General features: G+C 39.3%; 1 protein-coding gene across 1 annotated transcript in view; it reads left to right on the top strand.

Annotated features, from left to right (window-relative positions):
* Positions 1-14,966, top strand: part of rnf150a (ring finger protein 150a) — a 58,668-nt gene that overhangs the window by 79 nt on the left and 43,623 nt on the right. The window contains exon 1 of the mRNA XM_020917786.2: positions 1-848. This exon is cut by the window's left edge and continues 79 nt beyond it. Within this exon, the coding sequence (XP_020773445.1) occupies positions 395-848 (454 nt within the window). The 5' untranslated portion in view covers positions 1-394. The remainder of the gene's footprint in view (positions 849-14,966) is intronic.

Below are 14,966 nucleotides of genomic sequence, written 5' to 3'. Positions count from 1 at the left end.
GATTGTATTTAGTTTATTTGCTGAACAGACTTAAACGTGTTGAACTTGGACTGAGCCTGTGTCATTTACACCGCAACAGGACTACTGCCATTGCCCTGTCAGACCCTCGCAGACCCCTGCCCTCAGGGGCTTTTACTGCTGCACACATGGACATGCCACGTGTTGCTAAGCAGCCAATGGCGGAGCGGGACGCAAACAGCTGACAGTGGACAACAACAGCCTGTGCTCCTGTGTCCTGCAGGTGGTGTGTAGAGTCCAGCCGCTGCTGACGGGAGTCCACGGCGGACAGGGCCGACCCTGTTCTGTCTACAATGTTTACTTTTCACTCGTGCGTTAAATAGAGGGCGCTTGGCTCTGAGCGGAGGCGCACAGTGACAGGCGCAGCGCAGCAGCCATGGCTCCGTCCCTGATCCAAGCCTGCCGCAGTCTCGCGCTCTCGACGTGGCTGCTGTCGTTTTGCTTCGTCCACTTGCTGTGCTTGGACTTCACGGTAGCCGAGAAAGAGGAGTGGTACACTGCTTTTGTTGAACTCACGTACAGTGACCCCACTACTGCGGAGGTAAAGACCGATAAAACGGAGTGCGGTCGGTACGGGGAGCAGTCTCCGAAGAAGGAGACCAGCGGAGTGGTCCTGATGCCCATCTTCCCCCAGGACAGACAAGGCTGCGACCCAAACGCTCGGTTCCCTCCTGTGCCCCCGCGCAGCGCCTGGGTGGCACTGATCGCGTTAGGAAACTGCACTTACAAAGAGAAAATCCGAAACGCCGCGGCCAACAATGCAACTGCGGTTATTGTTTACAGCCTGGGCACAGGGAGCCCCAACGACACCATTACCATGTCCCACCCAGGTAAGGCACGTGTGCGCGGCACAGCGTCATTTAGTGTGTGTCCAGAGTATGTGCCCTGTGCACATTACACACACAGGCCTGTACTAACGTGTGGCTGTAGGCCACAGACAACAAAGAGTGTGGCCAGGTCAGGCTCACTGTTGAATATCTGTAGTTCTTCAAGTTTCCAAACAGCAGGGCTGCAGCAGCGCTCCAACACACAAGAATATCTGTCATTTATTAGCCGTGTCTAGTCTCACGTGCCCACCTCCAGGTCAGAGGTGGATGTGGAGTGTCCTTAATTATTTGCTTCCTCATGGCCCATGATTTAACCTGTAAATGACACATGTAGGCCATTCAGACTTAACCTGAAAACAAAGGTTCAGTTTACGTCCAGCTCCTCTCGGTGTTATGTAGGTCAGTAGGGCTTCAGGCTTCTGTCCGCCACTTAAAATTGTCACAAAACATCCTCGTGACGTGTGTAATAGACAGCCTTTTTCCACATTAGCTGCATATCCGGTTTTGGGGTGTACCTCACTTAACCAGAGAAACTTGCTGTGCTCATTATTGTAATACTAATACTTTAAGTACAATATAATGACACATTGCACACCAATATTTTCCTCTATATAAAGGCTTAAACAAGGACTAAGGACACTAAGGAACCAGGACTAGATTTCTACTAGACTTCAAAACAGACTTCTCTCTAATCACAATACAGTTTTACAGATGGTTGTGCACTGATAATGAAATACAATTAAGTTTATATAGACCATTGTGCTACTCAAATAATGCACAAATGCTGTACTATTATGATTATGATTATGATTATTATCACAACAGATTGTACAAGGACAGTGCCCATCTATTTTAAAGCCAAACCCTGGTGTGTGTCAGGCGTCAGGTCAGACTGTCCCTTCATAACACAGACAAAGAGCAAAGATAAACACATATTTTATCTTTAACTTCTTCCACTGAATCCAAAGCTGTTAACCTGGCTGCACAATATGAGAAAACGTCTTTTGTTTCGTTCACACAAGTTTGACTTCATCGCCAAAGCTCAAAACGCTCGGCTCCACCTTGTGATGTCGTGTAATGATAGTTTACAAAGACCTTTTAGCTTTGGTTCAGTCGAGATTGGTGATTCCAGAGCTGAAATTATCCAAATGATTCTAATGAAGGTGTGTGAAGTTTAAAAAAACACGGTGGAGCACTTCTGTATTACCACATGACATCACCAGGTGGAACAGAGTCTTTCAGTTTGAGGAAAGAACTCTATTGTAGTTATTAGTCTAAATAGGCAGGGCATCTCACGTAGATTAGAAAATACGGTATACGGACACTTTAAATATACCTTTTGACGAGTTCAGTTAATTAAAAAAAAAAAAAAAAAGCTTCATGAGTCTGAAATATTTGTCAAAAATAAACTCAAGTCTAATAGGATTTAATAAGAAAAATCATGAATGTAGTCAGCTTTTTTGTCCAGTTTACTTTACAAAAACTAGGGATGAAAAACTAGGACGGACTCAGCTTCTGATATTGATACTTTGACTTCACCGATACAAGTGCAGTGACGCAAGATGACACTTATTTGTTTAAAACGCAGCGAACTTATGACGCAAGAGATCCGTCTGTTTTATGTAACTGTCATTTACCCTTTAAATAATTACAGAACAACTTTGTATGCAAAAACTTGAAGCAGTATGAGACGTCCTAGGCCAAAATCAGCCTCTAAATAATCAGATTACATCCAGTTAAAGGCCTAAGCTTAATCGATACCATTGAACCGATACCGATCCAGCTAACACCATTGATATCGGTGCATCGTTACCAAAAATGGTACACTTCTGTATTTTTATTTTCTTCTGATATCTGTTATTTCAAAATCCTGACTGGGCCTTTAATTGGATGTAATGAAACTATTTACAGCAGGGGTCTCCAACCGTTTGTATCCAGTGAGCGACCTTTAGAAAACGGGAATGTTGGAGAGCTACTCATTTTAGCGATCGCAAGAAACTGAGTGGATATAAGAGGACAAGTGTTAGATGTTGTACAGTAAGGCTACGTTCAGACTGCAGGGCTTAATGCTCAATTCCGATTTTTTTGTGAAATCCGATGTTTTTGCGAGGTCGTTCACATTTCCAATTAAATGCGACTTGTCTGAGACTCCAGTGTGAACGGTAAACGGCCCGAAAGTGTCCCGCATGCTCACTGGAGACACGATGACGTCAACCCCATGCGTCAACCGCAGCGAGCGTGCTCTGTGTTTACGGAAGTTGTCCAAACATGGACGCGAGCATTGAGCACCTGGAGATTTTACAGTTCCGGGTTTCGCCTGCTTCAGCACAGGATAGTGACGTTTGTTGCTTGTTGATGACGTGTAGGTCAGATGGATGCGCTTTGGCCGTTCAGACTGAAGTCGCATGTCAAAAGATCAGATATGTATCAGTTTCAGGACCACATATCCAAGTGGCCTGGGTCGCATTTGAAAAAATCGGATCTGTGCCTGTTCAGACTGTCATTAAAAAATCGGATACAGGTCACATAGAAGCCAAAAAATCTGATTTGGGTCACTTCAGGCTGCAGTCTGAACGCAGCCTTAGATGCCTTTAAAACAGGAATATCACTAGCTCTCCAACCCCTTACATGTAACTCGCCAGGAGATTTAAGAATTATATGCAGTGTGCTGAATAACAAAATTTGTGTTAATTAAATGGCTATTACCACTGTAAATGTATAATTTTGATGCCCTGTGTGCAGTAATACCTGGTTTATGTTTTATGAGCATCTAACTGTACCCAATTTAAGGCTGTGGCTCGTTTATATACTCAATATCTTTAAGATGAGTAGCTCTCAAAAGGTTGGAGACCACTAGCTAGGCTGATGCCGCCTACTGCCTCTGCTCAATTTAATTTTTCTCCAGCGACTAGATCAGGAATCAAAATACACTAGACAGTTCACAAAAACCCTGGAAGTGCGGGTTCGGGCACTAGCCAATCAGCGAAGAGTGATATGTTCAATGTTGTCAACGATTCCCGAGATCAAGGATTTAAAGCCAGAACAAAGAGAATGTTTGGTGAATTTCATCAAGGGGAAAGACGTTATTGTTCCTTCTTCCTACGGGATTTGGGAAAAGCTAAATATATCAGTTAGCCTCGTTAGCGTCGCATTACATACGTCACGACCAAATAGCAGCGACTGGTTAAATGATAAAAAGTACCCGCCTACTGTAGAGTGAACAATTTCTAACTCTGCAAGGTCTTCTACGACGTGAAACCGGTTGATGAATCAGGCTAGGAGACCCCTGCTTTAAAACATAAATTCATTATCCGTTTATTAGAGTACAAAGTTCAAATGAACACATGTACAATGGTAATTTATTATTCAGAATAATAGAGTTATTCAGTATAATACGTAATTCAGACATTTTTTCTGGCTCCTGAGCTAGTGGTTGGAGACTCCTGATTTACATGCTGATATTTGGTGTGTAATTGTGTAACTTTCCATCCCTAAACTGAATATTGGTTATTGGTAGAAACTTAAAGGTGCGTTGTGTAATTTTTCTGCTGGAGGGTCCGTGAAATGCTTTTCTCCATGGAGATGTTATTGCTTTATCTGGAATGTTTCACAGTATGACATTAAACCTTTCTATCTTCATGGAGACCAAACCTGACCAAGTTACAGGTCAGATCTGTGGAGAGGCGATGCTGCTCACATCAGAATGCCTGTTTTCCAAGATATTTTTGAGCTATAAAACCACCTGTAATTGAATAAATGTAATGTAGAGCTGTTTAATGTCATACTGCGGAACATTCCAGGCAGAGCAATGACATATCCCCCAACCAAAAAGTTACACAGTGCCAACAAAAATATCGGTATTGGCACTGAAAGATCTGAATTTTCTCATTTTAACTGAAAACCCGGCTGCTCCTCACACCAGTTCAGCAGCATTTGTCTCTCTCTGACACAGGTCCTATTTTAGCTGCCTCTATTTTGGTCCCTCTGGCTGCGTCACCCGGAACAGTGGAGCAGATAAGATCTCGGATTAGGGAAACCTTACATGCCTACTGCCCCTTTTCCTCATTTCCTCAAAGATGGTCTCGAGTTTATTTCCCCTCTCTGTGTTATAATGTTGTTGCCTCATCACAAACAAACCTGGAGGTGTGTTTTGTTTCATTCATGCAAGTTTAACACACAAACCCTGCACATTTAGGCTGAGTTCTTCTCTCAAACTGAAAACTTAAACTCCATACACCTTCACTAGAATCATTTGGATAATTTCAGCCCTGGAATTTCCAACATCTACTGAACTAAAGGTAAAAAGTATGTTAACTTGAAAACTAACGCTTCATGACATCGCAAGGAAGAAAAGAGCTTTGATAATAATAAAGTGTTACTCGAACATGTGAGAATGAAACAAAACACAGCTTCTAGTATGTTCAGCAAATAACAAAGGCTGCAATTTTTGAATAATTTCTTCGACAAACAGCAAAATCTCTTGTCTTATTACCCATAACAACGGCCAACCCTATAGTTTAGATCCGTTTAAGCATTAGGGGTGTGCAAAAATATTGAAATATCAATATATCGTATTGTTTAATGTGATGATGCAGTATTGATATCGTGGGCTGCTGTATCGATATATCGCCAAGAGCATTTTTTGTATATTTTACTAAATTATTTTGTTACAGCGCTACAGTTTTGTTGTTTGTTTAGAGGAAGGAAACTCATTTATGCGACACATTTGACATTTTCACTGTTTTGATGATTTAAATGTTTGTGTTTCATATGAACTTTACACAAGAAGCGGTTTAACAAAGACTTTTAGTATCACAGTCATTAGTTAGCCTTTATTTGTATCAAATAGGGATGTAACGATATCCAAATCTCTTGGTACGATATTATCACAATATGCATCTCATGTTACGATATTTATTGTGATATTTTGGAGTTGCATATTCACAGTTTTGTAAGCCTTTGTAACCGTGAGATGCATATCGTGAAAAATACTAAATATAATTTCAACCCAATTGCTTTCTTTTCTTTCTTTTTTTTTTTTTTTTTGTATTGTACTGTATTATGGTCGTACAAACTATCGTGATATCGCATCGTCAGAAGTCTCACAATAATATCGTGGACTGTCACAATATATCGAATTACAAGTTCCTTTGCTTAAATGCATGGCTTTTTGGGAACTACATATCCCATGACTCATTTCAGCGCAGACAGCATGAAGAAATATGTTTTTTACTTGAATTTTTAGGATTATGATAGAAATAACTCTTGTCAGTGTACTTTAAAAGCAAAAAAGTGTTCCATATACAGTTATATCAGCCTCTTCAAAATATTGCAATAAATATCATACCGTGAGATGCATATCGTGATAATATCGTACCGTGAAAGCCTTAATTTCTAATCGTGAGCCTCCCCACCTTATCATGAGTTTTCTCACGATATCGCAATAAATATTGTACAATGAGGTTCATACCGTGACAATATTGTATCGTGAGACACCTCTATTCCGCAGTATGGCATTATTCAGCTCAACCTTACACTTCTTCAGTTACTGGTGGTGTTAGAGCTCAAAAATAGTTAGAAAGACAGACATTCTGACTGTGAGCGGCGTCGCCTCTCCACAGATCTGACCTGTAACTCGGCCAGGTTTGGTCTCCATGAAGATAGAAAAAGTTTTAACGCCACACTGTGAAACATTCCAGACAAAGCAATAACATCCGCATGGAGAAAAGCGTGTGATGGACCCACCACCAGAAAAGTTACACAGTGCACCTTTAAAGACTTGGTTACACTATGAGAAAAAATGCCTGTGGATGTCTCGCTCATTGTTCACTTGCCCCTATAATGTCGAGAGCTCCTGGTATTAGCTGACCATCTAAATACACGGCTTATTAACGTCTGTGTACTCTCCAAACACTGGCTTCTGTTCTCTTCAACTCTGCTCGAATCCTTGTTTGCTTTTATTTATATGAACCATTTTGAGCCGGTCAACAGCGTAATGCAATGTAAACTAATATATCTGTATAAACAACACTGGGAAATGCAATAAGAGCGCGGCAAAAAGGCAGATTTCAATTTAATTTGTGATTGTATTTGTCTGGTTTCATTTTAGTCTCGATTTGGACAGTAAATTAAAGGCTCTATTAGGCTCAATGTTAAAATCAAGGGATGTAACGATATCCAAATCACCAGATATTATCACGATATGCATCTCACGGTACAATATTTTTTGCAATATTTCAACACTTTTTTGCTTTTAAAATACCTTGACAAGATTTTGGTGTGAATTATTTCCGTCGTAATCCCAAGAATTCAAGTAAAAAACATCTTTCTTCATGTTGTATGCGCTGAAATGAATCATGGGATATGTAGTTTCCTGTGTTTATGAGCCGTTACTACTATAAAACAATGCATTTAAGCAGCGATTGGTTAAATGATAAAAAGTACCCGCCTACTGTTGAGCGAACGAATTTGAGGTCTTCTACGAAGTGAAACCGACTGATGAATCAGGCTAGGAGACCCCTGCTTTAAAACATAAATCCATTATCCATTTATTAGAGTACAAAGTTCAAAATAACATGTATACTATGGTAATTCATTATTCAGAAAAATAGAGAGTTGTTCAGAATAATACATAATTCAGAAACTCTTTCTGGGTCCTGAGCTACCGGTTGGAGACTCCTGATTTACAGGCAGATTTTTTGTGTGTAATTGTGTAATTTTCCATCCCTAAACTGAATATTGGTTATTGGTAGACACTTAAAGGTGCGTTGTGTAATTTTTCTGCTGGAGGGTCCGTGAAATGCTTTTTTCCATGGAGATGTTTTTGCTTTATCTGGAATGTTTCACAGTATGACATTAAACCTTTCTATCTTCATGGAGACCAAACCTGACCAAGTTACAGGTCAGATCTGTGGAGAGGTTGTCAGAATGTTTGTTTTCCAAGATATTTTTGAGCTATAAAACCACCTGTAATTGAATAAAATGTAATGTAGATCTGTTTAATGTCATACTGCGGAACATTCCAGGCAGAGCAATGACATATACCCCAACCAAAAAGTGCACCTTTAAAACAAAAATATCGGTTTTGGAGCTGAAAGATCTGAATTTTCTCATTCTAACTGAAAACCCGGCTGCTCCTCACACCAGTTCAGCAGCAAAGGAAGTTCGATTCGATATATTGTGATGGTCCACGATATTATTGTGAGACTTTTGACGATACGATATTTCCCTTAAAATGTTGTTTTCTTATCAAAAACAGACCTGGAGTTGTGTTTTGTTTCATTCACACGTTTAATCTGCATATTTAGACTGAGTTCTTCTTTCAAACTGAAAACACTCATAATCATTTTGATAATTTCAGCCCTGGAATTACCAATCTATAACAAACAAAATGTAAAAGGAGCTGTTAACTTGAAAACCACCACCAACGTACCACTACATGACATCACAAGGTGGAACAGAGGATTTTGGACTTGGGAGATGTGAACAGACTAATAATGCAGGATTGATTTGTTTTTTATTTTGAGTTTGAGCCAAGAGAGAAACAATAATCATACACATACTACATATACATTGTAAACAACAGAAAAACACATTTCTTGAAAAGGAGTGGGAAGAAGAAAAAAACTTATGTTAACCCATCATTCATTACATAGTTTCAAAAATATTAAAATGATGTGGCCGAAACTTCACAAATATGTATATAAAACAAAATAAATTACATACTATGCATACTAAATATAATTTTAACCCAATTTCTTTCTTTTTTTGTATTGTACTGTATTATGGTTGTACAAACTAAAAATAATTATAAAGAAAGCTTAAAAATTTATTGATTTCTTAATGATTATCGATTTGAGGATGACTCAGACATGCGTGTATGAAACAAAACACAACTCCAGGTCTGTTTTTGATGAGGTAACAACATTATAACATGGCCTAAAGCTCACAAGAGTCAATATTTTTGTGTAATACAGGACCTTGAAGGCATTCATAATTGTATTATTATAGTAAAATACCAGGATCAGATTCTTTTCAATGGATTTGCATTTGAACAAAATTTGAATTGGCCCAGAGCAGGTATATTGTAGAAGCATGGTTTATTGAGATAAAATGAGTCCACTGTGTACTGTCTGCATCGAATTATAAAGTGTTTTATTGTCCGAGAATCAGTAAGTGTGAGGTTTATAAACTCATCACCGTGAATAATTAGGATGCTCGGAATGCATTATGGAAAATAAGGACTTTGGACAAACCATTTTAAAGGATTTAGTTATGTTTTTCACAGTAAAATCAAATATAGCACCTTGAACTCTTTATTAAATTGTAGAGAGGTAACAATATCCAGATCTCTCGGTACAATATTATCACGATATGTGTCTGACGGTACGATATTTATTGCGATATTTTGGAGAGGCTGATATAATTGTAGACACTTTTTTGCTTTGAAATACTTTGACAAGATTTTGGTGTGAATTATTTCCGTCATAACCCCAAGAATTCAAGTAAAAAGCATATTTCTTCATGTTGTCTGCGCCGAAATGAACTACGGGATATGTAGTTCCCAATGTTTATTTGCTATTTCTACTATAAAAATGCATTTAAGCAAAGGAACTTGTAATTCGATATATTGTGACGCCCCACGGTATTATTGTGCGACTTCTGACGATACGATATCACGATATTTGGTTATTGTTACATCCCTATTAAACTGGATAACATACTGTATTTATAAATGCACTGATCCAGCTTTTTCAGTGTTGACTTAAAGTATCTTAACACAAACAAAAAATGATTTAAATGTGGTTTATATCTGTTATTTACGGAAGCCGAGAGGGGTCACAACAAACGCAAACGCTGCAACAAATACAAATGCGACAACACAACAAAAAGCCACAACGGAAGTGACCGCGGGACTCTATTTTCCGACGGACCGATCAAGCGGCAAGTGAAGAAGAAGAACTACAATGTGAAACGAATAATGATAAAACAATAAATTACTTTTACTTAAGTTTCCAACTTCTCCGTTCCTTTACTTTTCACGTTGTAGTTCTGTAGTCTTTGGAAAATAGAGTCCCGCGGTCACTTCCCTTGTGGCTTTTTAATGTGTTGTGGCTTTTTAATGTGTTGCGGCTTTTTGATGTGTGGCGGCATTTGTGTTTGTGTTGCGGCATTTGCATTAAAATAGAGTCCCACGGTCATTTCCGTTTTGGCTTTTTGTTGTGTTGTCGCATTTGTATTTGTTGCGGCGTTTGCGTTTGTTGTGACCCCTCTCGGCTTCCTGTAGTTATTTATCATTTGACGTAACTACAGAACAGCTTTGAAAATATCACATGGTGTTTTGGACCAACATTGTCCAGTAAATCGTAGTATTACATCAATTAAACGATCAGAAAATGGGATCTTGATTGAACCGATATCCGATACCAGTATTGTATGTTGTATTGTTGAACCCCTATTATCGTGCAAACCTAAATCTAAACCGTGTGTAAACCTTGCTAAGTTTTCATCTTCTACTATTTTTACCCAGTACTAAATATGATTGTTCAAGTTTCCTTGAAGTGCCAGTGATTACATAAGCAGACAGGCCTGTTGACAAAGCAGCTGTGCAGACTTAGAGCCACCCCGGTCGGTTACATAAGAGAATTTATGAGCGTGACAACATCAGTGCGTCCGGACAGATGCGCTGGGAGCAGGGATGGAAAACATGGAGGAGTCTTAGAAGAGGAGGGATTTTACGACTTAAAGGGCCCAGATTACGCTAGTTTCTGATCTGTGTTATTATAATGTTTCCTCTTCAAAAACACTCAAAGCCTGCATGTTTCAAACTTCGCTCTCAAGCAGAAAACACTCTGTTCCACTTTGGGATGTCATGTGATAACACAGGAAATGCTCCAATGTGTTTTCATGCTAAACGGTCACATTTTTACATGGCGCTTTTCCACCTTCAAGGCACTTAAAGCGCTTTTTTAAACTCCGTACACCTTCACTAGAATCATTTGGATAATTTCAGCCATGGAATTGACAGTCTCTACTGAACAAAAGGTAAACTACGACTTCTTGACATCACAAGGTGGAACAGGGCATTCTGGGCTTTCGAGATGTAGATAGACTAAATAAAGAGTTACTCAAACATGTGAATGAAATAAAACACAACTCCAGGTCTGTTTTTGAAGATACAACAATATTATAACGGTTTAAATCTCACACGAGTCAGTTTTGTGTAATATAGGACCTTTCATAGGGCTGGGTATCATTAAGAAGTTGCCGATACAATACATACCTTGATACAGTGAGCTTTCGATTCAATACGATATATTTCAAATCGATTTGATACAGTTTAATAAAAAATAAAGGATAACTCATGACTGTTGTTATCTTTGTTAAACCCCTTTTTGTACAAAGTTAATAAGAAATGCATATATTTTAATCATCAAAACAGTGAAAATGTCAAATGTGTCGCATGAACAAGTTTCCTTCCTCAAAACAAGCAACAAAACTGTAGCGCTGTAACTAAATAATTTAGGTTACGTTTACACTGAAACGAATCACCGTATCAGAAACGATTTGTGTCCAACCACGTTGTTTCTAGCTAGGTAGTTTTATGTACGCTGTTTCCCGTTTTTCTGTGGTTTGTTTAAACTGTTTTCCGCAATTGTGTCACATGACCGATGTCACGAACCCAGCGAATCAGGAAGGTGCAAGTCACAGTGATGTGGTCCAGTAAGGACGGCAACTAGAGCTCCTACGTCAGCGTATTAACGTTTTCAAGCGTCCACACAGTGCCAGATCAGATTGTTTCGTCTCTGGAGCCATTTTCCATCGGATTAGTGTGGACGAACACGAACAAAAATGACTCGAATATGTACTAGTGTGGATGGGGCTCAGTAAAATATACCAAAAAATACTCTTGGTATCGATACAGCAACTCATGATATCAATACTGTATCATTATATTTAACGATACTGTTACGACCCGGTTGGATCAAACATATTAAAGAGGACACAGGAAGCGAAAAGGTTACAAAAGTAAAAGCAGTTTTTATTTTTAAGTTAATTTTTATTTACTTTAAAAATGCTAAAACCCCTCCTGTGCCCAAAAACAAACTAACAACTGAAAGGTGGACTTGGTGAGCCGACAGAACAAAATGATGCGGCACCGGGTCAACCTCGTACAGGGCCGTGGAAGTCGGTACCCACATCGCTAACCTAAAGGAAAAAAGACGTCCCCAAATTAATCTTACCAAATACAAGGCGAAAACAGGACAGCCGGTCCCACCAGGTCAAACACAAAAGACTAATAACAAGGGATGGGCATTCGATGAAATTTTCTTAATCGATCGTCGGAAGAATTAACGATCGATTACCAATTAATCGTTAACGTCTTTATGTTAAAATGATCATCATTATTATTACTATCTGCACTACTAATCTGCATAAATAAATTCAACTTTACGACATATAAACCGTAACCACTCTAGAGCCACATCAGCCCGTTTGAGATTATAATGTGTTTAATTCAGTTTTGCGCAACTCTCACAGAAATGAAACTTAAAACCGCATAAACTAAATTTGCATAAACTCAGCGAAGATAAAACTACAGCTCTTGTGCGCTGATGCGGTCAATTTCTGTCGGAATAAAGGACATGACTCAGTGGAATACAGGTTAGTGTGACCATATTTGCGTTTGTCAAAACCAGGACACCGTACGGGTGGAGGGAGGTGGGGACTCGTCATCGACATTGTGCGACTCTCACCTGGTAAAACTTTTTCCCACTGGACACCGAAACATATGTTCCTGCTTTGTACACTGTGCACACGGCCTCCCACTTGTCCCGAACGCAACTGAAAGCGTGGAATTTCTTGTACAAGTCATCGTTAAACATGCATTTGTGCTTTGGTACGTTGCAGACTGCCGGCTCCTTCTGAGTGCAGAGAGCTACTTGTACGGACCCCTGTTTGGTCACGCTACGCACAGCAACCTACATTCGGTTTGTCGATTAAAATTAACATAATCGATGAAATTCTTAATGATCAATTATCGATTAATCATGCCCATCTCTACTAACAACTAACAGGCATGGTGCGGCCTGTCCCGAGCAGCCAAGACAAAGGAGCGTGCATACCTACGAGCGCGCGCTCAGGTGTACGGAGGGCGAGGCGGTGCGTAGCGAGAGCGCAGGAGCAAGAGAGCGCGTTACTGATAGACGGCCTATTGATACCCGGACCAGCCACGCCCCAAAACAGACACAATTATAAGAATACACGCAATGGGATGCGCAAAGGGGCGCCAGTACGTAACAGATACAACATATTTTAGATTACATTTTGATATATACAGTTATACAAATATACAATTTCTTTGCAATAGTGTGAAATTTTGGTTATTTTTGTTGTAGTACTATATGATTTGAGCTGTAGAGGGTCGAATAAGTGCCTGTCATGGCTAATTATGGGTTTGAGTTCATGCCTTTTAATGATACTGTCTGTTTAAAAATGGTTTCCTGGGATTATCTTGCATGATTGTTATTGTGTCAGTGGCATAAAGTAGTTTAAATATTATAATTTATCTCAGTGTATCTCTGTAGCGGTGAGTCATGCTTCAAATTTTTGTTATCGTTAGGTTTGTAGAGACATGAAACAAGGCACCATGGGAAGGACCGCTGTTCTAAAGAAGTGAAATTATGTGATGTAACTGTGTGGTTTTGATGTTGTTTGTGGAAGCATCAGCAAGGCTTTATAATGGATTTAGTAGTTAAACAGTTATTATCCCGTGCTGTTGGGCAAGACACTTCAACTGCCTGCCCCCAGTGTCTGTTTGCTCGAGTATATGGATGAAAATTGGATTAACGTCCACTTTCCCAACCAAATAAACAGCATACTTCATAAAGGGTTTACTCTACTGTTTGCATCTTATGTCATCAATGTTCCCTGGGGGTGGAATGCTAACTGTAGGCACTGCTCTGTCTGAAACTCTGTTAGACTGTAATCTAGAGTGACCAGATTTTCAGAATTTTAAACTGGGACACACCCGGGTTTGGATGGTTGTTATAGATAAAACTGTGAAAAGAGTGTGTAACATTGTGCATTCTTGTGTCAGTCATAATCTGAGGGAGTCTGACGCTGCATTTTTTATTTTATTTTTTTTGGTTTATGGTCATTCACAAACACGGATTTCTGTATTTTGGCAAAACAAATGTCAATTTATGCTCCTCTTTACTGTCAGTGGGGATCAGATTAGTCAAAAATTGTTATAGTCCTTGTTTAGACTTGATTTAGTCCTGGTTTAGTTTTAGTTTAATCCTGGTTTAGACCTGATGTAGTCCTGGTTTAGTTTTAGTTTAATCCTGGTTTAGATCTGATATAGTCCTGGTTTAATTTTAGCTTAATCCTGGTTTAGATCTGATATAGTCCTGGTTTAGTCTTAGTTTAGTCCTGGTTTAGACCTGATTTAGTCCTGGTTTAGTTTTAGTTTAATCCTGGTTTAGACCTGATTTAGTCCTGGTTTAGTCTTAGTTTAATCCTGGTTTAGACCTGATTTAGTCCTGGTTTAGTCTTAGTTTAATCCTGGTTTAGATCTGATTTAGTCCTGGTTTAGTCTTAGTTTAATCCTGGTTTAGACCTGATGTAGTCCTGGTTTAGTCTTAGTTTAGTCCTGGTTTAGATCAGATTGGTCAAAAATAGGGACACCTGGAACATTTTTTGTATGAAACTGGGACAATTCAGTGGTTTTGTATAAATCTGATGGAATAGGAGACACAGGGCTCGAAACTGGGACTGTCCCAGGTAAACGGGGACGTCTGGACACTCTACTGTAATCTCATCTTTTTTTTTTAACACAATCTGACCAGAAAGAGCTGATTTAGTTGGAATTACACCAGGTGATGAGCTGATTTGTGCTGTTAAAAAGGTCTCTTGCAAATAACATTAGTCACAAGCTTCCTCGCATTAGTTTTTCAGGTAGTCCCTTTCACCTTTTTGTTAAAAATCAAATACCTAAACAGAACCATGAACACTTGTACTGATCACAGGCTCCTGAAAATGTGCTGTTTCAATCTGTTTTGTAATTTTTCTTGACAAAAGGAGAAGTTCAATTCGTCAAATAGACAAAAGTTTATTTTG

The sequence above is a fragment of the Boleophthalmus pectinirostris genome, unplaced genomic scaffold (assembly GCF_026225935.1).
Source record: "Boleophthalmus pectinirostris isolate CB_2022bp ecotype Guang Dong unplaced genomic scaffold, ASM2622593v1 HiC_scaffold_22, whole genome shotgun sequence".
Classification (NCBI taxonomy): domain Eukaryota; kingdom Metazoa; phylum Chordata; class Actinopteri; order Gobiiformes; family Gobiidae; genus Boleophthalmus; species Boleophthalmus pectinirostris.
The sequence above is the reverse complement of the archived record's forward strand: the minus strand, read 5'-3'. Positions and strand labels throughout refer to the sequence as shown.